This window comes from Glandiceps talaboti, chromosome 13 (assembly GCF_964340395.1).
Source record: "Glandiceps talaboti chromosome 13, keGlaTala1.1, whole genome shotgun sequence".
Taxonomy (NCBI): Eukaryota; Metazoa; Hemichordata; class Enteropneusta; family Spengelidae; genus Glandiceps; species Glandiceps talaboti.
This window is the reverse complement of record NC_135561.1, coordinates 3,307,233-3,330,530: the sequence shown is the minus strand read 5'-3', so window position 1 is coordinate 3,330,530 and position 23,298 is coordinate 3,307,233. Positions and strand designations below refer to the sequence as shown.

Genomic DNA, 23,298 nt, shown 5'->3' with positions numbered 1-23,298 from the left:
GTGTGTGTGTGTGTGTGTGTGTGTGTGTGTGTGTACACCATGGTTTTCACACTCCTTTTTGACTCATTTCGATTTTGACTCTTGATGTACTCAGTATGTACGACCTTTGACTCCTTATTTTGGACAACTTAGTTTCCAAATTGCCGAAATTCACATTTTCCGAGATTTTTAAAGATATTTAACGCAGTTTCCAGGTCGCAGATTTTTAACTTTTTTGTGTGAAATAATGTGACTGCTATTAGAATGTAGACATTTAACCCTTAGTTTCTGGCTGAAATGTAGAATTTTTATCGCTTTAGTGCTTGTAATTTGAAGCCGCCAGGGTACACCTGTACCACCTGTATCCATTACCTAGCCATGTTGACCTTTAAACGTGCATGCATTATTACAGTTTCTATTCTTAGTGAGGAATGGGTCACAGGGTGCATAACTAAAAATAAAGTCTTCAATATGATTGATTCAAAGCTAAAAGATGATGTCATCTTGTAATCGTTTCAAAATTAACAACAAGTAGAGGTCAATGGAATAGAGAACTTGCGAACCTGCCATCTTCACTATTGCATCATGGGCAATGTGATAATAAATATCAATCGATCAGTATTGTAAACAATATTGTTACACAGTTAGCAGCCACAAATAATTACGTCATGGTTATCCTGACCTTTGTAGGAAGTTTATTCTATCTATTGATAGGTCTAGATTGGGTACTACGATAACTGCAGATAATCCCATAGTCATTTGCCTCTGAGCATGCTCAGTCTGGATTGAAAGTTCCCTATTCTAAACAATGTTAAATCAAATGCAGTCATTAATTATATTATAGGGGAATGCCACTCCAGGAAATAGATGTATTTTCATAAACTATGTGTTCTAGAGAGTCATTTCATGATTTCACATCACGAAAATTTCGTGCAATTGCCAAGAATCATCAATTTCAAATTGAAACTCTATTTCATCTTCATTGTTCTAAAACTGTCCAACCGTTGCTCATGGGACTTAGCAGACATACATATTTGTTAGATGAACACTGAATATTCATAATTATCTTAGGTAATAAGCACTTAGGAGTCCAGAATCCAGAAACTAAAAACTAATAAAATAAAAGGGAATGCTTTGGCCTATCTGCCTTAAAACGAAAGCCTAATCTCAACCCTCCATCCCAAATAAACAAACAAAACAAAACACACACATAATGAGGACAAGGAGGGAGAATGAGTATAAGAACATTCAAAAGAAATGGGGACGGACGATTCATAACTATGTAATATGTATTATACTGTTTAAGATGTACTATCAGACTAAACAAATGGGCGCATCCGAGACCGAAAGCGAAGGTTGAGCGAGAATTGATCTGGAAGGCTGGGAAGGCAACTAAAAATACGTCCTCAATGACAACTTAGGTACTAGTGATGCTCTTGATATCTGAATAAGTTATAATATACTTGGCCTCGTCACCATATTTCAAAGTTTGTCTCCCTTTTCGTTAACACGACACATTTAGTATGAATTCATCATATGAAATTAAACTGCACATCAATGAGTTATCCACTTCGGTATGGCATGCCCTATCATATATATATATATATATATATATATATATATATATATATATATATATATATATATATATATATATATATATATATATATATATATATATATATATATATATATATATATATATATATATATATATATATATATAGACTTGGCTTATAGTTTATGCACCCATTCCTCCATAAAGTGTATTGTGTGAACAAAAAAATCGAACCACTAACGAATCTCGAATGCAGAACCTCGCTGTCATTATACCCCATCCTTAACCACTGACTGTGAAGCGATTTGTAAACAGAAGGTTTCAATATTCATTCCGTTAATCAGCATGATAACAAGTATGCATATGAAGTAGCTTCAATTGGGATTGTGTAACAGTGCTACTCGACAATAACAACCACAGAATGGAGGAAACGTTAACCCCTTTGAAAAAGACACAGCTGCTTGCCTGTTGTAGTAAGCGTAGTCCTTATTTTGATAAATGTACAGGCAAGGGTGTTAGTGACATGATTCACGACAATCCGGTGGAAGAAAGAAGGACATAAAACAACAAAGACGGACATACATACGTACAGCATAGACAGATAGATAGATAGATAGATAGATAGATAGATAGATAGATAGATAGATAGATAGATAGATAGAGACAGAGAGATAGACAGACAGACTGACTGACATAGATAGATATATAGACAGATGGATAGATATATAGACATAGACTGACAGACAGATAGATAGATAGATAGACAGACACACACACACATATATATATATACAGACACATAGATAGATACATAGATAGACAGACAGACAGACAGACAGACAGACAGATAGATAGATAGATAGATAGATAGATAGATAGATAGATATATAGATAGATAGATAGATAGATAAATAAATAAATAAGTAGATATATAGATAGATAAATAGATAGGTAGGTAGATATGATTGTTTATAGGCAAGACTACAATAACGGTAGTTATTAGGCAAGTAGATAGATAAAAATCGACATATATAGTCACCCAGCAACTGAGAAACTGCACATAGCTACAGTAAAATGACGGTGCATATTGCTTGATGTAATAAGAAGGATGAATTGTCATGTGGATATACATTTAAAAAAATATCATTAACAACTGCACAATTGTGCTACTATGCCATTGGCACAATTTAATCAAATAATTCTCGTGTATTTTCAGAACGTTCTGTGCAGCTTGGATTCTAGAGGCATTGTAGGCGAGGTGTTGGAAGTGTATTTAGTTGCTTTAGAGTTCGAAATATGAAGTGGAAAAAAAGCAGGTAATGAACAAGAAAAAACCTACATAACTAATTCTATTGCGCTTCACAATTTTATTGCTATCCCAAACACCAAAATGAGAAAAGGTACATTTTGTATAATTCATTTCAAATATATGTTTAAGGGAATTCATTCTTGACATTTACGTCATAATAGTTATAATATCTTTAATGACAGAAATAATCAATTGCTGCTTTTATTCAGGTACCATAACTCGAACTTCACAGATATTCAGGTAATCTGTTCGATCCACCAGTTGAACACTGACATAACGACCAGTAACAAGACCATCGCATAGAAAAGTCAACGTTTCGTCATTGACTCTATCTGCACCAACCAACTCTCCACAACGGGTATTTGCACTCATGTCCTCACTGTCTCCTACTCTTACTTCAGCGTTTAGAAGTCGTTCACCTGTAGATTGCAAATATACATACTTGTATGCTTATGATAGTGCTTGTATGGAATGATATCAAAGGCAATATATGGTAGGTGAGGAGGGCGAGCCATAAAATCTTGAATATGAAGTATAGTACACTTTACCAGTCTTTAACATCGAAAATGTGAACAACAAAAGATGTTCAAGGAATACAAATATGATATGTATTTGTTGTGTCGAAATGATTAACTTACTGGTCTTACTCATTACAAATTACATGTAACACTGTGATGTTTGATTGCCAAGTTGCACAATTATGGATTTTAGAAGAATCATTTCATGAATACAGTTATTATCAATCACTCTTCGTAAACCAATGTTAATTTGTTTCAACTTACTACAGCAGTCCTGACGATTGGTTAAAATGATTTTAGATACGGCATAAGACTGTCCTAGGTCAACTTTCCACCAAGCATTCTGATTGCTATTGGTACTGGAGCAAGAATTAGATCCCCATGTACTTAGGGTATTGCCATCAATGATTCGGTTTGCATTGGTACCTGGATAATAGCTACTTTGAGAAGCAGTTCCTCCTGTAGCTATATTTACCAAGTGGACAGCTATATTAAATGAGAATTTAACAGAATCATTAGAGCAAAAAATCCACACCGTTTGAATTTGATGCAGTGACTTCTAAGTACGGCTATAGAATAACATATGAAATATAAAAACTTCAATCGAATGCGTAAATTGAGATGCTCTATAGATCTCATTGCGCTTATTTGCAAAGTTAAAGTCTTGTACATGTAGTGAGGAGTAACAACTTAGAGTACGAAAGTAATGAATGAGAATGTGTATATCAACAAAGTACTAACCCCTTTTCGTATAAAACACATTAAAAAGTATTATATCGAAGTGAAGTGAAGTGAAGTGTAGTGAAGTGAAGTGAAGTGAAGTGAAGTGAAGTGAAGTGAAGTACTGTAGCAATAGAAGAAGTCAAGTGACAGTGGATGTTTGAGTGAAATTCATTGTATGGGTTCTACCTACCATCAGTCTGTTCAGGTACCATAACTCGAACTTCACAGATATTTAGGTAATCTGTTCGATCCACCAGTTGAACACTGACATAACGTCCAGTAACAAGACCATCGCATGGAAAAGTCAACGTTTCGTCATTGACTCTATCTGCACCAACCAACTCTCCACAACGGGTATTTGCACTCATGTCCTCACTGTCTCCTACTCTTACTTCAGCGTTCAGAAGTCGTTCACCTGTAGATTGCAAATATACATACTTGTATGCTTATGATAGTGCTTGTATGGAATGATATCAAAGGCAATATATGGTAGGTGAGGAGGGCGAGTCATAAAATCTTGAATATGAAGTTTGACACACTTTACCAGTTTTTAACATCGAAAATGCCAAAACAAATATGTTCAAGGAATACAAATATGATATGTATTTGTTGTCGAAAAGATTAACTTACTGGTCTCACTCATTACAAAATACATGTAACACTGTGATGTTTGATTGCCAAGTTGCACAATTATGGATTTTAGAAGAATCATTTCATGAATACAGTTATTATCAATCACTCTTCGTAAACCAATGTTAATTTGTTTCAACTTACTACAGCAGTCCTGACGATTGGTTAAAATGATTTTAGATACGGCATAAGACTGTCCTAGGTCAACTTTCCACCAAGCATTCTGATTGCTATTGGTACTGGAACAAGAATTAGATCCCCATGTACTTAGGGTATTGCCATCAATGATTCGGTTTGCATTGGTACCTGGATAATAGCTACTTTGAGAAGCAGTTCCTCCTGTAGCTATATTTACCAAGTGGACAGCTATATTAAATGAGAATTTAACAGAATCATTAGAGCAAATAATCCACACACCTTTTGAATTTGATGCAGTGACTTCTAAGTACGGCTATGGAAAGGCATTGTAATTAAATATAAAAACTTCAATCGAATGAGTAAATTGAGATGCTCTCCAGATCTTATTGCACTTATTTGTAAAGTTATAGTCTTGTACATGAAGTAGAGGGTTAACAAGTTAGAGTAGGAGTGAAATGAATGAGAATGTGTATATCAACAAAGTACTAACCCCTTTTCGTATAAAACACATTAAAAAGTATTATATCGAAGTGAAGTGAAGTGAAGTGAAGTGAAGTGAAGTACTGTAGCAATAGAAGAAGTCAAGTGACAGTGGATGTTTGAGTGAAATTTATTGTATGGGTTCTACCTACCATCAGTCTGTTCAGGTACCATAACTTGAACTTCACAGATATTTAGGTAATCTGTTCGATCCACCAGTTGAACACTGACATAACGTCCAGTAACAAGACCATCGCATAGAAAAGTCAACGTTTCGTCATTGACTCTATCTGCACCAACCAACTCTCCACAACGGGTATTTGCACTCATGTCCTCACTGTCTCCTACTCTTACTTCAGCGTTCAGAAGTCGTTCACCTGTAGATTGCAAATATACATACTTGTATGCTTATGATAGTGCTTGTATGGAATGATATCAAAGGCAATATATGGTAGGTGAGGAGGGCGAGTCATAAAATCTTGAATATGAAGTTTGACACACTTTACCAGTCTTTAACATCGAAAATGTCAACAACAAAAGATGTTCAAGGAATACAAATATGATATGTATTTGTTGTCGAAAAGATTAACTTACTGGTCTCACTCATTACAAATTAAAACTGATGTTTGATTGCCAAGTTGCAGAATTATGGATTTTAGAAGAATCATTTCATGACTACAGATATTTAAAAAAGCCCAAAATCAATCACTCTTCGTAAACCAATGTTAATTTGTTTCAACTTACTACAGCAGTCCTGACGATTGGTTAAGATGATTTTAGATACGGCATAAGACTGTCCTAGGTCAACTTTCCACCAAGCATTCTGATTGCTATTGGTACTGGAACAAGAATTAGATCCCCATGTACTTAGGGTATTGCCATCAATAATTCGGTTTGCATTGGTACCTGGATAATAGCTACTTTGAGAAGCAGTTCCTTCTGTAGCTATATTTACCAAGTGGACAGCTATATTAAATGAGAATTTAACAGAATCATTAGAGCAAATAATCCACACCCCTTGAATTTGATGCAGTGACTTCTAAGTACGGCTATGGAAAGACATTGTAATTAAATATAAAAACTTCAATCGAATGAGTAAATTGGGATGTTCTCCAGATCTTATTGCGCTTATTTGCAAAGTTAAAGTCTTGTACATGTAGTATAGGGTTAACAACTTAGAGTACGAGTGGAATGAATGAGAATGAGCGCATCAACAAAGTATCTTCCCCCCCTCCCCCTCCCCCTCCTTCACTGGATAATATAGGAATTCAATAGTATCATAAACGAAGGGACATCAACATAGTGACATAGTCAAATGACAGTGGATGTTTAAGTTAAATATATATTGTGTGGGTTCTATCTAACACCATAGGTGCCATAACTTGAACTTTGCTGACTTCTAGGTTATTCTGTCAACGCATCATTTGGACGGTAACATGACGACCCAGCAATGGTCTAGGGCAAAGTCAAGTTTCAATCATTGGCTGTTCATCTTCCCACACCGGTGCCTAATTACTTATACTGATATTACTAAGAGTACCCATTGTGTCTACCTTATGGCCCAGGTGATGTGACAGTCTTAATGCTCATTTCCATACAGATTAGATGGTAAAATAGACAGACTGATAGATACTTGCTCTGACAACACCAGCATAGGTAAATGGGCACCCCTACACCAAGAATTCCATACTTCTACATACACCAGTCGTCAGCAGTCGGGTCATGGCTTATTGTTTAGAGCAATAATGCAATGCAGAGTGGTGAAAGGGGCTTTTGTAAATTGCTGGACATCAAGTTAAGTAGCTAGGATAAAAACAATTATTACCCCTGGCTCGGATCAGAACGGCACAACGGCCCTTTTAGTGTTCCATGACTCCCCCTAGAGTATACAATCCATTGCAGCCATTCAAGCACATAGGATTTAATAGAGCCTTCACATTGCAACCTACATCCTACCAGGTTGACTGGCACGAGTGGAATTGCTGGGTTGACTGAGACACAGTCCTAGTCATGGTTCAAATCTTGCCCAAGGACTTTAGCCACTCAGAAATAAACAGTCAGCGACGGGGCTCGAACCTGCAACCTGTAGATTCCAAGCCAGTCACGCATGACTCCACTCCATTAAACAGATATGTGAAGTTAATAGCCTTATTTATCATCAACCCAGCCATCTGGCATCTAACATGTAAATTCCCTACACTCACTACTAATTGATTTACATATGAATTAGAGAACATTGACCTAAAGTCAACTTAATGTCAATGATTAGGTCACTATATTAAATATGGCATCACTCTGTATGGACGTTTTGTCGATCAATGTCTAATGGCCAAAGATGTTATCCATCTAATCAAAGTCTATCATACAGCATTGCCAATCTGTAGTGAAAGAAACTTACCGGGAGCCTCTGTAGTTGGTAGTTCAGGCCCCGGAGTTGTCAAAATACTTGGTTCTTCCGATTCAACTGAAAATATAAGCAACATAAACACCAAGGTAAACTAAATATCATGGCAAAGGTTTGCAATCTTGTTTTCCTTTCAATGTGTACCATTACAAATGATATGTTTTCATATGTAAGCTTTTGTCCAGTTGTTATTACAGCCCATTTCAATTTACTATTTACCGAATCTGTTTGATATAACCACGCAGAAAACAATACGAAACTGTATATTCTACAGCTGTATCGTAATGTCTTGCTAAGTTTTGTCTATTCTGAAATAAACCATTTGAATGTATTGCAACTAGATGCAGACACATGGGCGCCAATATTCTAACATCTGCATTTAGACAAAGTGTCACAATAAACTCTAGTCATTCAACAATCTTGCTATCTTAAAGTGTAGCATGTGCAGGTTATTATTGGTTTGTGCATGTTGTATCAAACAAAGCCAGTGAACAGTATCTTGAAACGGGCTGTATAGGGTTATAAAATATGACTTTAATTCTGTGTTGGAGAGTATTTGTACTTATAATAACAATTCAATATTACAGGAATAAAAATATTGAGTCTCTGGCATAAAGTTGAATATTGGAAAACATACCAAAAACATTACATTACTTTATCCTTACTTATATTTCCAGCTGATACAATTGACTTGGCGCAGTCAGAGTTAGGAAATGCTGTTGTCCAGGGTCCTGGTCCTCCATTCATGTCTCTCATATGAAGAGTACATGTATCTTTTCTGATGCCAATCAATTTACCATTAGGTTGAACAGCAATATCATCCACCTTCACGCCCTTGGTTGACACCCTTACCCATTTTCCGTTCAAGTCATTTCGAATTTTTATACTTCCCAATTTACTGGCGCCAACGATACGACCATCGGGCATTACGTCTACGCGAACCACGCCTTTTTCATGTGGCGCAACCTCCCACTTTCCGCTCAAGCCATCGCGAGATACTAATTTCATCTTTGGTGGTTGGATGCCGAGAAGAGTGCCATCATCCATCACTGTAACATCTACAACATTACCGCTGTCTTCTACAGGACCGCTCCACTGACCCGCTTCGTAGCTCTTCTTGGTATACAATTGTTGGTCTTCACCAACACCAACGAGTGAACCGTCAGGCATAAATGCTACACTTGTGATGCAACAACTACCACTTTGTGGTGAACTCCATGTACCATCTTGCTCTTCTCTACCCATCATTTGGTTGTCCTTAGTCACACCGATCAGAGCTGGTACTATAACACGATATACATAAATATAATACTTTATCAAGAAAATATTTCTCAATTCCCAAATATTGGAAAACTAATATTTTTTTGAACTCACTGCTTTCACACTGTTCTGTGTACAGAGTATGCAATTATGCCTATAAATGCTTGCATACATAAACGCGCCCACTATAGGCACACATTCCACAGTTCTTGAAAGCAATAGTTAGGTAATTACAAGATAGTTCAGATAGTACACTACATGCAATCCACCAATTAAAGTAATCCACAGCTGACCATAGAGAAGACAAAACAATTATCGAGTACTCAGAGTAGTCTGTACTTTTGATATTAGCCATTGAACACATATTTATGGATTGAGAATTCGAGTGCTATATAAAACAGCTGATCTAACCTACTATAACATGAAGGTTTGAATATGAATACAGCCTTCCTTTACAGACTCCACGTAACTTGTATTATTATATGTTCCAATAAATATCTGACAAGTGACTACAAAAATACGCACCTTCAGCGCCACAGGTGTTCGGCTGTGCAAATAAAAAGAGAAGAAATTTATCGAAATGAATATGGAAATAAATAATATTAAGTATGTATCAAACTAAAGATGGTTATAATAGACTATAGATATTCACTTGACCTTTATCGATTACGACCTTGTAAGGTCACAGCGTAACATGAATGCAACTGGTCAAAATGAATCCCCAACATCAAACTTCAATACGACTAAAATTGAAATCATTTTATTCTACTTTAGTGTAAACAAATATAGGAACAAGTTGATACTAAATTGAACAAGTCCAGTCAGTCAGTCATTTTAACGTGATATGGATAATTGCTGTTTCATTTTCATGTTAAAAATAAACAGTCTTACATATCGTAGCATGCTTAGTGATAATGTGCAACCGTTACTGTGTGTTGAACCCTGTAAATGTTTTGCAATGTTTTCTACGTTAGTAGAATGGTGAGTTTAAACATAGTTATATCATTGGCATTTTAGACTGTCAATGCCAAAATAAATTTTGTTCAGGCCATATTAACTTTAGCTTTTGTACAAATGTATATTACTCACAATTTTGGTATGTGTACACTGAAAATGTATAACTAATCTTAGAATCACATGACAACGATTTAAATGTTATTTGCATCATTATGGACTACACTCGTTGCTGCAGTGCTATCTCTATGTGTGTCTCACATGCCATTCCAACTTTTGAAACTCTTAGACGAAAATTGTTGTGGTGTATTTTTTTGAGAGAGAATAATTCTAATTTTTTATTTTCAACGGCATTCTCCTCTAACTCTTCTTTACGCTCAATCAAGTATATTAATTTAATGTATTTTAACGCTTCAACAATTCTTTAAGGTGTATTTCTATGCTTTTCTTGCTCTTGTTTGTTAGCCGCTCCATGGAATTACTGATGCAGTAGATTGCTATATATCTTAGCAACCATCATTTTCAATTGTCATCCTACATTTAAAGATTAGAGACTATTTTTGTTACTTCCATACGGATTATTGTAAATTCTTACGCTGGTACCTCTACTACTGAGGTGTATAGGTATTGATATCAACAGTTCTACAGGTACACTTCAATCAATATATTACCGTTATACCAGTACAAAATTCTGTCTGGTTATTGTCCTTCATACATATGGTTACCCAAATATAGTCAATATGTAAACAGACAAGATCATTCAGAGGTCAACATTTAATGAAAGTTTATTTGGCTGTGCTTTTCTTCAGACAAGTTGTCTCCGTGAACATGTTTTATTTTCGTTAGTCAATTATGTACGTGTTGTTCTTGAATATATGATTGTCTGTCTGTCTGTCTGTCTGTCTGTCTGTCTGTCTGTCTGTCTGTCTGTCTGTCTGTCTGTCTGTCTGTCTGTCTGTCTGTCTGTCTGTCCGTCCGTCCGTCCGTCCGTCCGTCCGTCCGTCCGTCCGTCCGTCCGTCCGCCCGCCCGCCCGCCCGTCTGTCCGTCCGTCCGTCCGTCCGTCTGTCTGTCTGTCTGTCTGTCTGTCTGTCTGTCTGTCTGTCTGTCCGTCCGTCTGCATCAGTCTTTTGCAAAGAGGACAAAACTCAGCCGCCCGACTTATCACACCGCCAAGGAAACGTGATCATATCACACCATTCCTGATGCATCTCCATTGGCTTCCAGTATAAAATTCAATTCCTCACTTACAAATCATTAAATGGTCTCACCCCTCAATATTTTGCTGAACTTATCGTAGTTAACAACACTACAAGATCTTTGCACTTAAGTCATCATACAGCACTCAAGGTTCCCAGAACAAAACTCAAATCGTATGGAGATCGATCTTTCAGCTACACCGCCGCAATTCTGTGGAACCAACTACCAAACACTGTCCGTTCTGCACCGAGTATTGAGAATTTCAAATTAAAACTAAAGACATACCTTTTTGAGAGAGCTTATCTGTAACAGTATATACTGTAAAGCGCCAGTGAGCATCATTGATGGATACTATAAATCTCTGTTTTATGTATGTATGTATGTATGTATGTATGTATGTATGTATGTATGTATGTATGTATGTATGTATGTATGTATGTATGTAATGAAAGTATGTATGTATGTATGTATGTATGTATGTATGTATGTATGTATGTAATGTATGTATGTATGTATGTATGTATGTATGTATGTATGTATGTAATGTATGTATGTATGTATGTATGTATGTATGTATGTATGTATGTTGTACTTAGTTGAAACAGCAACGTCATCATTACCACCGTGGTGTGCTGATATGATTAGTCGACATGACTTTCTGAAAGAATACTGTTCAATTGCTTCAGTGACTGTACATGGAGTATTCTCTAAACTTATATCAAACTATTTCTATCTTACATAAAATTGTGCTGTAACGTCTTTTTTATTCATAGAATCCTTGCACAATTTCATTTTGTATACATTTTACATATCCCTCAATGTACATGAATGCTACACCACAGAGAAAAGTTGATTAAAAAGGAGAAAGACAACTTACGCTCATGTAAAGAAAGAATGAAACCAGTGCTAAGGCTTGTATTGGTACAAACACCCTCATGGCAGCAACACTTTCTACTCAGGTCGATCTGAACACAGTTGTTGGTCCGTTGTAGAAGTGTGACTTCAATTTACGAAAAGGGAAAATATTTAAAGACCCCGTTGGGGCGATTATGACCTATTTATCATAACAACGGAACCTACCAGCATTTAAAATCCCCAGGTCGCAATTAATGTCATGAAATAAAAGTGTATACAATAGAACGTGTAGACAAAGATTATTCAATATCAAAAAATAGAAATATCCGTACAGGTCAGATAGTACTCAAGTGGAACATTCATTAGCGATTCTAGCATGAACTTACTAGGACGATGTTATTTTTGAGCATACTGTCCAATTGCCAATGTTTTTTTTAAAGGAAAAGAAAACTTGAAAATTGAGAAATTGTCGTGTTTTGAGAAAGGTGTATGCAGTTTGGAGTGTACAAACGATACGAGACTAGTCTGACTGAGTTATTACTTCTCCTCGTTGGAGTTGGTTGGTGGTATCTGTGCTGATGAGGCTTCTCCAGAAGGTGATCTTCGAGATTTGAGGACGCGGTTGAGTTGTAAGGTTAGTTAGGCTATCAATTATGCAGGAAACCTGTGAAGATTCCAATCCATGCAATACCAACCTGTGGTATTTGCATTTACATGTAATAGGGTCCACATTGCAGTGATCTCCGTAGTGGTTGTCCGTACGTGCGATACATTTTATTACATGGTGGCAGCCGTTTGTAATTTTCACTGCAATAGTGTGATCAGGTCTTTACAAGGTATGATGATACGAGTGCATTCTACTCAAACGTACATAGAATTATGAAGTGGAGAATGTAATGAACATAATTTGTAATACGCTTAAATGTTGTTGCTGTAGTTGTTTGTTAATTAAGTGTCCTATGTGGCCTTATACTTAATAATAGCTTAGGTGCTCAGTATAGAAAGATTATAAAACGAAAGAGCCACATCCAGTCATTAGACTCTAAGACACAAAGTATAGACAATTAATTAAACAAATAAATAATTGTCACATGTCTCAATTGTAAATGGTGTATTGAAATCTTTTTATGTAGAAAGTTTACGGTATCAATGGAAACGCTTGTCCTTAAATGTTCTAGTGTATCATGTATATATTCATATACTAAAGTTTGTGTTGTCATTTTGTCCGTTAATAATTTCCCAAGGTCCAAGTACAGACTACAATGAAACAAAAAAGTGTACTTAATATTCTGTTCATGTTTGACAGAAGTCACATTTCCTACCTTCGACTTCAAGACCACAAAATTTGCCGGTTTCTAATTTAATACCAATTTCAATGCTATCCCCATCACCGAAATAAAAAGTACATTTCATAGAATTCACTCGGAATATAACTAGAAGATACGGGAATTCCTTATTAATATATATGTCATAATAGTTTTTATATCTTTATTGGAAGAAAGAAATCATTGATGTGTTTATTCTGGTACCATAACTTGAATTTCGCACAGGTGTAGGTAATCTGCTCGATCCACCAGTTGAACACTGACATAGCGACCAGTGACAAGCCCATCGCATGGAAAACTCAAGGTTGCATCTGTTACTCTAGCTGCACCAACCAGCTCCCCACAACGGGTATTGTCACCAATGTTCTCACTGTCTCCTACTCTCACTTCAGCATTCAGAAGTCGTTCACCTGTAAATTGCAAATATGCATATTTGTACTTTTTTATGATATAGTCCTTGAATGGCATCGAAGAGAGATAAAATAGAATAGAATCTTTATTGCATCCGTTGAGAAAACTACATTTCTTCATCGGATCTTCTGCAATACGTTTTTTTGTGTGTGCTAATACAAACTAGTAAATACATAAGCTAGAGTACTAATAGTTAACAAAAAATAACAAAATAAGGTTTATACGAAAGTGTAAACTTTAGTTTAGATAAATGTATATATATATATATATGTGTGTGTGTGTGTGCGTGTGTGTGTGTGTGTGTGTGTGTGTGTGTTTGTGTGTGTGTGTAATGTATAATATCTTTTAACTATGTATAATGTGTTTGCTTTTGATACGCCCTGATTTTATAAGGGTTATCAGTGCCAAGCGTATATGTACATACGTAATATAGATATGATAAGTAATACTAGATGAGTGTGACTCACGATATCCTTCAGGTGCATGGTATACAGTTTGAAACAATTTACAAGGAACACGTCAAAAAGGTAATTCAGGGATTCTAAATGTGGTGTGTATTTGTTATCGACAGCACTAACTGACTAGTCCTACTTATCATTTGATTGTCAAGATATAGCATTATGGGTTTCATGAAAATCACTTCAGGGATACAAATATGAAGTCGGTAATCCTGGTCTTCCAATTCATTTTATGCAAATATTTTAACAACTGTGAACTGTATTCGTAAACCCAAGTTCATTTTATTAAACTTACCACAGCAGTCCTGGCGGTTTGTGATGATGATCCTTGATACAGAGTAGGAGGCTCCGAGATCAACTTTCCACCAAGCACCTTGATCGTTATTGGTATGAGAGCAAGTGTTCGCACCCCATGTATTTCCGGTATTACCATCGATAGCTCGGTTTGGATCGGTACCCTGGTAATCACTACTTTGAGAGGCAGTTCCGATTGTAGCTATATTTACCAAGTCGACAACTAGATTAAATGAGAATGTAATAGAAACATAAGAGCTAATCATCCAATCTGAAATGGTGAAATGATTGTGGTACAGATATATAGAACAGACAGTCTGACGGAATCCATCCATAGGAATGCGTAATTTGGGATGCTCTGTAGCACTTATTTAGTCTATTGAAAAGCAACACTAAAGAGAACGAGTACATGTAGTAGAAGGGGAAACAATATAGTCTGGATGCCAACGTGGTTTCTAACTATTAAAACCACGTCTGGTCAAAGTCCCTCAATCAGCAAAACAAGTTGTTCATCCAACCAATGAACCCCAACTGCTAGAGCTACTTAAACAGTGTATAAGTAGCATCGTGAGCTGACAAGTGTACCATATTTGGACATTACTTAACTGCCCCAATAAACAGTAACTTTATGAGGGACTGTGTTATTGGTAAAACGTTTCTGATTGATTAACAAAGACATGATGTTAATGACTGTGTGGGTGGCTGTGGATGAATTTTAAATTGTATCTGATACATCTCAGGACTTCTAGAGTAACGACTTTGACTATACTGTGAGTGGTGGTGTAAATGGTAACGATACTGTATAGGAACTAGACTAGGAACAACATAGAGTATGCCTGCAATGAATGAGTGCATATATCAACAAAGTACCCATCCTCCTCGTATAGATACATTTACTAGTCTTATAATGGAAGGGACATTAACATGGTGGTCTGTGAAGTATAGGAGCATTAGGCCTAATAAGTCAAATGACTATGGATATTTGAGTTAAATCTAATGTGTTCTTTTTACGTACCTCCTTTCTGTTTAGGTACCATAACTTGAACTTCACACACATGTACATTATCCTGTCGATCCACCAGCTGGATGCTAACATAACGGCCTGTAAGCGGTCTACTGCATTGAAAAGTCAAGGTTTCTTCATGTACTCTATCCTCACCAACCAGCTCCCCACAACGGGTATTTTCCCCAATGTTCTCACTGTCTCCCACTCTCACTTCAGCATTCAGTAGTCGTTCACCTATAGATAGCAAGTGCACATATTTGCATGTTTATGATAGTGTTTGAACAGAATAATATAAACACGGCAAGCGGTAACAGGTGACGGGTACTTAATCTAGAATATGATGTATAAAGCCATTCACAGCAGCCTCTTTCCGTTGATCAACTTTCACCTCCCATAAAGAGTATGTATGTATGTATGTATGTATGTATGTATGTATGTATGTATGTATGTATGTATGTATGTATGTATGTATGTATGTATGTATGTATGTATGTGTGTATGTGTGTGTGTGTCTGCATGCAAGCGTGCGTGAGTGTGAGTGTGTGTGTGTGTGTGTGTGTGTGTGTGTGTGTGTGTGTGTGTGTGTGTGTGTGTGTGAGGGTTATGCATGTATCCTGTATGATTAATATGCATGAGTAGGTAAAATAATCGCATGCTAACGATTATTAACAAGTTTTCTCATATATCATCGAATAACAGGGTAATAATTCATATCTACTGATATTAGAACATAATATACTGTCAGATAAAAAAACAAGACAAATGTGACAACATGTTATTGACTCACACCGTCTTTAACAAATATATCAGGAAAATATGTTTATTGTCATCACTGCACACTTTGGATGTATCTATTGACATTGATTATGCTATTTCACTAACATCAAATGAATTTGGTGAACCTACCATAAGTTATTTGTATCTAGCAAGGCTTTTTCCTTGTGGGAGAGAATTCATGAGAAGGAGCTGAAAAGTTAATCACTGATCGTAAACACGGATTTATTTGTATTTACTTACTACAGCAGTCCTAACGATAGTTACAATGAGATCATATACAGTATGCGATGTACTGCATAATGAACGTGAACATATAAACAATATAGTTTTGTACAGTTTTTATTTTAAGTGAAGCTAAAATGCAAATATGGACACAGTGTGGTGTACTTACTACAGCAGTCCTGACGATTGGTTACAATGACCTCGTATACAGCATAAGACTTTCCTAGGTCGACTTTCCACCAAGCATTCTGGTCGCTGTTGGTATGAGAGCAAGTATTCGCACTCCATGTACTTTGGGTATTACCATCGATAGCTCTGTTTGGATCGGTACCCTGGTAGTCACTACTTTGAGAGGCAGTTCCGGCCGTAGCTATATTTTCCAACCTTTTAGCTATAAAGGTGAATATGAATGCAACATAATATTAAATCAAGCAACACTTGGAGAAGTGACTGTGTTCTATTCATATACGTTCTCATGAAATCTAGAAACTCAAAACGGATAAATGAATGAAGACATAGTATTTGCAAAAAACCCTTAAAACTTATAACAGAAAAAGAACAACAAAAAGAACAAGTACAATAAAGAAGTATTTTGAGACAACTTTTAACAGAATTGTGGAATGGTTATTCATATTATGGAATATGAAATACCGCTGTACAAGTAGCCCCAAACAAGTATCCTATAAAAAATAACGATGGCGAATGTTTTGTAAGACAATGTTAGTGTTTTGTCTTTGCTCACCACGAATGTGTTTAGGTACCATGACTTGGACTTCACATAAATGTACGTAGTCCTGTCTATCTACCAACTGAACACTGACATACCGACCAATGACAAGTTTATCACATTCAAATGTCAAGGTTTCGTCATTGACTCTATCCTGACCAAGCAGCTCTCCGCAACGGGTATTTGCACTAATGTCATTGGCATAGTGTCCAACTCGCACTTCAGCATTCAGCAGCCGTTCACCTACAAATTTGATAACACAGTTTATACATGACGACATTAATGGCCTATTTTACATACTTTATATGAAAAGACAAGCAGATAAAATGAGTTTGTTGCAGAGGCTCCACTCAGCCCAACTACAATGGTGAGCAAACTAGGAGACATGGACTTGAGAAATTTGTTTTGGTGAAAATGACAAGTCCTTTTGTCTACGTACGTTAAACTTTATTATCAACGTTTCAACCTCACACAGGAGGTTTTCCGCAGGGTCTAAAAGCAATATAGTAACAAAGTGAACGAAACGAAAATGAGTAAAACAATAACAATCGATAACAGGAGTCTACTACAATAAAAGTGAAAAGTGTAAATACAAAGTGATAGAAACCGCGGTGATCACATGATTTGCAGTATCTGGTATATGAACTTCGATTCCTCATGGATACAAAAGCAATTATGTCATCTGTACTAGTTTATATTGAAATCGTATGTGTTCATTCTTTCTGAGGGACATGGTTAAAGAGAAAAAAATGATGTCGCTGTATAGTGAACTGGTCAGGAAAATAGTTTGTTTTAAGATAAGTTTCACTAGTAAGATCGTTGAAGTCAGTCATACAGTCATAGACATAATCATGTGTTTACATGTTTCAACTTACTACAGCAGTCCTGACGATTGGTAACGATGATCTTAGATACAGGGTAAGCAGCTCCTAGATCAACTTTCCACCAAGCACCATGATCTTTATTGGTATGAGAACAAGTGTTCGCACTCCATGTACTTTGGGTGTTACCATCGATAGCTCGGTTTGGATCGGTACCTTGGTAGTCACTACTTTGAGAAGCAGTTCCGGTTGTAGCTACATTTATCAACTTAGAATCGTCTAATGACAACATAATAAAAAGAAGTGTCTCAATAGAACTTTATAAATATCTGAATTGTAGGATTTGTTTCGCCCAGATGAGAAACAGCAATGTTACAAAATATAGATTACTCTTAGTTTCTCTCGTAGCAGAGAACAAATACAATATCCAGACAATAGAGTCGACGGGTGAAATGTAGTCAAATTTGTCAGTCCATTCTAAATACGCTTATAAATGTTTTCTTCTAGAATTAGAAATATGGGCTCACCTTTTTTTCCTGTACACTTGTGGACCTATAAAACAAAACAGATCTACATTTACATTGTGAAAATGGTAAAAATGACATTCATTCTGAAGTATAGAGGACAAACTACAGTTTTCACGTAAATCTATACTCAATTATATACGTTCTACTGAAATCTAGAAACTCAAAACGGATAAATAAACAACTATCGTACTTCTATCCATCATTTTCAATTGTCATCCTACATTTAAAATATTAGAGACTATTTTTGTGACTTCCATACGGGTTATTGTAAATTCTTACGCTGGTACCTCTACTACTGAAGTGTATAGGTATTGATATCAATAGTTCTACAGGTACACTTTAATCAACATATTGCCGTTATACCAGTACAAAGTTCTGTCTTTTCATTGCCCTTCATACATATGGTTGCCCAAATATAGTCAATATGTAAACTGAAGAGATCATTCAGAGGTCAACATCTAATAATAACATGTTCAGGTGTGCCTTTCTACCGACAAAATGCAATATTTATTGTTTTATGATTATACATAAGGATCTATGTCAAAAAAACGTTCCTTTAATTTACTTGATGTATGTAGCAAAACAACAAAGTATGCAAAGCTCCATGTTACATAAATTGCGATACAAGGATGAAACATAAATTGAAACAATGGATATCATATATTGCCGTCTTGGGTTTGCAATGCAAACATAGTCTATGGAACACATCGTAATATCTAAAGTGATCCATGTCAACTTGTTCGCATTTTGCCCTTAGTGTCTAACAGTATACATGTAGCTTCGGTTGTGCTGATCCGTCCGTTATACAGTGTTTAAAAAAATGAAAGAATAAATTATTGTTAATCAAGATTAGTTGGTAAGACTGTGTGTTAATCACAATACAACATATTTGATCATTAAGTTCAAACGTTATTTACATTGTATCTGAATTTTATGGTAAAGTGATGAAATGAGAAGATGTCAATGGGCCAGGATAGTTGCTAGAAATAAGAACGGTATATTAGTGTGTAAGTGTGGCGTACTATGGTTATCTGCACGAGTGCTTGCGATGTTCTCTGCGCCCGTACTTTTAAAATGGTAGCGTGGTGAAAGTGCAGCAGAAAACACTTCAAATTTTACGATTCAGAAATATCATATTGGAATTTTGGCACATTTTACCAAAATTAACGTATAGTTTACCTTTGTGCTGCTTACTTACAAACAGGAGCTAACAACAGCGTGATCTACTAACATGTTGATTTATCTACTAATCCTGTATAAATGGCATTTATCTCTAGTAACTAACAATGTCAAGTGTTTTGATTAAACAACATACATTAGTACTTGTAAACAAGATAACTTGTAAGTATGCAATAATTTTTTCGGTATTACACTGCAGTGAAAATACCACTAGTATGGGCGTGCACAGTGCATGTAATCTCTAGTACATACGTAATAATAAAAGTGTATAGGTGAACACATACCAACAACCATAATTAAACCTATAAACATGTGAAGACGGTTGAACGCTGGATCTAAACGATACAGTTTGTACTTATCTGTATACATCTACAATAAAAAAATTGAGTACAAAAAACGGCTGTAAACGTCTGACCAACTTTCGCATTAAGTATGCTTCATCAAGGACTTCAAGAAACAAATAACTGCAAATCACTGACCAAAGACATTGCCACATCATCTCACAAAACAATTCAGCCATCATTATCACCGCGGTGTGCTGATAAGTCGATTTGACTTTCTGTCAGAATATTGTCCAATTGTTAGCACAATTGGCTGCAACAGGAGATTCCTCTAAAGTAATGTCAAACGTTGTACTGTATTTTTATATTCATAGAGTCGTTGCACAATTGCAGATTATGTATATATTTCACATATCCCTGAATGTACATGAATGCTACACCACAGAGAAAAGTTGATTAAATAGGAGAAAGACAACTTACGCTCATGTAAAGAAAGAATGAAACCAGTGCTAAGACTTGTATTGGTACAAACACCCTCATGGCAGCAACACTTTCTACTCAGGTCGATCTGAACACAGTTGTTGGTCCGTTGTAGACGTATGACTACAATTGACGAAAAGGGAAAATATTTAAAGCCCCTCATTGGGGTAATTATGACCAATTATATTATACCAGTATATTGATGCCGAAAATCGAGAGATCTGATTGGTACATCGAACTAGCGCGTCTAAAATGAGCAAAAACACGGTTGGCACGCGTACGCGTCCAAATTTTGATGTTCACTGAAGTGTACGCGAGCGTTGTAGTCGGCCGTCGTCGGGATACTGATAATGAATTCTGCGAATTGTCAGAGGAGGATTTTCTCAATGAGACAATATTTTATGGGAAATTACGATGGAAATTTCGAAAGCAGCCAAGTTATCGCATATTTGTACAAATCATCGCCTATTAAGGTCAAGGCATGCACACGTACACGATCGGTTCTGAGGTTCTGGTATTAGTAGTACCGTCTAGCCTTGGCTGAAGTGGAAACAAGTGAGCTGTCCTGTCTGTCATAAAAATGAAGCAAGTTTAAGAGCTTACACTGGCCGACTTACAATTAATCTAAATGAAAATTTGTGTGGAATCCTGTCCTAGAGTATCAGTCATCAGTCCAAGAGGGAAAACCTCAAACCCGAAAATCTACTGACATAACTTCCAGTAATATAAATACATCGTAAACATCAACCTGCCGCCATGCCACTCCACCGAGCCTCGATGTCAACCTGGCACGAGGCATGCTGTATTCAATAAACCACTTCAAGTTTATACTTTGAGTCAAACAGGTTATTTATTCATTACTGTACACTTTTAATGAGCCGATCAATGTACAAATTATCCCTAGAATCGACTAGCAGATAAAATAAATCCAGTCGCTGCACGACGTTCATGTTATGGTTGAGGCCCAGATCAGCTGTCTTGAAAGTAGCTTTATTGTTATGCAAATTGTCACAGGGTACGCATATAAAACTAGAAAACGTTAGTTCTTATCTTGCTTCCGATATTTTCAATATACTGGTATAATATAATAGGGATAAACCACTCCCTGGGGAAGGTATACCACTCGGTGAAAACCTCTTGGTATACAATCCCCATTTGTGGTTTATTGCTTAAATATATTGTAACAACGGAACCTACCGGTACCAGTAGTTAAAATATCAAGGCCTTCATTATTTTTAAAGAAATATTATAATGTTAGTTTTTATATAGCGCTTTCCCACTCTGTGCTCAAAGCGCTTTAATTCCATTATCACCCCTGACACAGATGTATAGCTACACAACGGCTCTTTACTTCCTCAACTCCCTGGGGCGCATACAATTCATTGCAGCCTCTATAAGCGCAGAGGATTAAAGCATTCACATTGCAACCTCTATCCTACCAGGTCCCCAATTATACAGCTGGGTTGACTTTTCCCAATTATACAGCTGGGTTGACTGATCGAGGCACAATCATGGTTCAAATCTTGCCCAAGGAGTTTAGCCACTCAGAAACAAACGGCATTGGTGGGGATCGAACCTGAAACCTGCAGATTCCAAGCCGACCACACTAGCCATTCGCCCATCATAACTCAACTCCGGTTCATTTTTATGAGAGGATCGCTTCGATGGGTTGGTGTGATGTGACAGGTACTTAAAAGCTACGATGTCAAAGTTCAAAAAGAAGCATGACAGTATCAAAGATATATAACATTAAAATGACCTCAAGGACACATTTTACATTAAAAGGATGATCACCCACTGACAGAATAAGATAAACGTCTGACGTCATGGTCTAAAAGTGAAATTGCAGAAGGAGTAAAAGAGTTTCATATAGTTGGCGTTGCTTTGTTCCTATCAATTTGCTCCCAGTGAAAAACATGGTAAAATTGCTCGAATAGTCAACACCTATGGTATTACTGTTGTTCAGTCGATGGTTTGTTATTTCGTAATTATTGGGAGTGTATCATTTTGGCTTTATCATTTGGTAGTTTCTCTGACCAGTTATGTAACCTTGTTTTATGTATATTCTCACACCACCAAACGTTTAGTCGCCTGGTTTTTTCCACTCACGTGAATTATATGTTAATTGGTCTTTAGACCTAATGAAATAAGTGAACAACGTGAATTATGTAGTGAGGGGTACACATTTTACAACTTTTAACTGGGATTCGATCCATAATACACAACACTACATCTGTAACAAATTCACATGTCCTTGTTGTACCAGCAAGAAAATTTAGACTTGGCCAGTTCTATTTTAGCTATCATGAAGATCAGATTTGGAATAAGATACCGAACTCATTAAGATCTATTAATAGCAAAACTAAATTCAAGAGTGCTTTTAGAAGGTATGTTGCTAACTTACCGTAGACAGCTGGCGTTCAAATTCGTTCTCATCGCCACTAGCAGATAAAAAATCCGTTTGATTGCCAATCACACGTAATCTCTCGAAATGGGGACTGGCCACTGATTATCTCTGTGTTTGGTATTTGCTAGTCCCCAGTCATACGGTTTAAAAACATAACGTGCGTCTCCTTTTTTATCAGTTAATTAGGTAAATTTATTTTTTGGGATGTATGTGTACCATACCCTTTATTGTATGGTATGAGGAGTAAAAAAAAAAATAAAGAAATATCGCCACCACGCCCAAATATTTCGAGAGGACTGGGTTCCTTTTTTTAATGGCCTCAATACCTTTAAACAAAATTGAGTTTTGCATGACATTGTTGAGTTATTCATGTCATG

General features: G+C 36.4%; 2 protein-coding genes across 3 annotated transcripts; both read right to left on the bottom strand.

Annotated features, from left to right (window-relative positions):
- Positions 1 to 3,047: 3,047 nt before the first annotated feature.
- On the bottom strand, positions 3,048 to 12,138 carry LOC144444904 (uncharacterized). Its single transcript, XM_078134454.1, has 10 exons — positions 12,029 to 12,138; positions 9,525 to 9,546; positions 8,405 to 9,022; positions 7,734 to 7,799; positions 6,080 to 6,301; positions 5,488 to 5,712; positions 4,862 to 5,083; positions 4,278 to 4,502; positions 3,629 to 3,850; positions 3,048 to 3,265 (listed from the first exon to the last, which is right to left on the bottom strand). Exons 1-10 carry the CDS (start codon positions 12,086 to 12,088, stop codon positions 3,048 to 3,050), a joined length of 2,100 nt encoding a protein of 699 aa, XP_077990580.1. The 5' UTR covers positions 12,089 to 12,138.
- Positions 12,139 to 13,393: 1,255 nt separating this feature from the next.
- On the bottom strand, positions 13,394 to 22,973 carry LOC144445036 (uncharacterized). 2 transcript variants are annotated; one of them, XM_078134588.1, is made up of 9 exons: positions 22,919 to 22,973; positions 20,515 to 20,637; positions 18,575 to 18,599; positions 18,102 to 18,326; positions 17,242 to 17,469; positions 16,669 to 16,890; positions 15,510 to 15,734; positions 14,496 to 14,717; positions 13,394 to 13,741 (listed from the first exon to the last, which is right to left on the bottom strand). In XM_078134588.1, the coding sequence occupies exons 2-9, from the start codon at positions 20,572 to 20,574 to the stop codon at positions 13,524 to 13,526; spliced, it is 1,425 nt and encodes a 474-aa protein (XP_077990714.1). In that variant the 5' UTR covers positions 20,575 to 20,637; positions 22,919 to 22,973; the 3' UTR covers positions 13,394 to 13,523. The 2 variants fall into 2 exon arrangements, with proteins under 2 accessions (XP_077990714.1, XP_077990713.1); XM_078134587.1 differs by lacking the exon at positions 22,919 to 22,973 and having other exon boundaries at positions 20,515 to 20,653.
- Positions 22,974 to 23,298: the final 325 nt, after the last annotated feature.

Bases quoted from the DNA above. Each gene is read 5' to 3' on its own strand.
- LOC144444904 (XM_078134454.1), bottom strand. From the start codon at position 12,088: ATGAGGGTGTTTGTACCAATACAAGCCTTAGCACTGGTTTCATTCTTT. The intron at 6,302-7,733 runs GTAAGTTTCTTT...CATTTAATATAG, and splicing joins ACCAACTACAGAGGCTCCCG to CTGTCCACTTGGTAAATATA. The intron at 3,851-4,277 runs GTAGGTAGAACC...CATTTAATATAG, and splicing joins GGTACCTGAACAGACTGATG to CTGTCCACTTGGTAAATATA.
- LOC144445036 (XM_078134588.1), bottom strand. From the start codon at position 20,574: ATGAGGGTGTTTGTACCAATACAAGTCTTAGCACTGGTTTCATTCTTT. The intron at 18,327-18,574 runs GTGAGCCCATAT...TGTTGTCATTAG, and splicing joins CAAGTGTACAGGAAAAAAAG to ACGATTCTAAGTTGATAAAT. The intron at 16,891-17,241 runs GTGAGCAAAGAC...TCACCTTTATAG, and splicing joins GGTACCTAAACACATTCGTG to CTAAAAGGTTGGAAAATATA.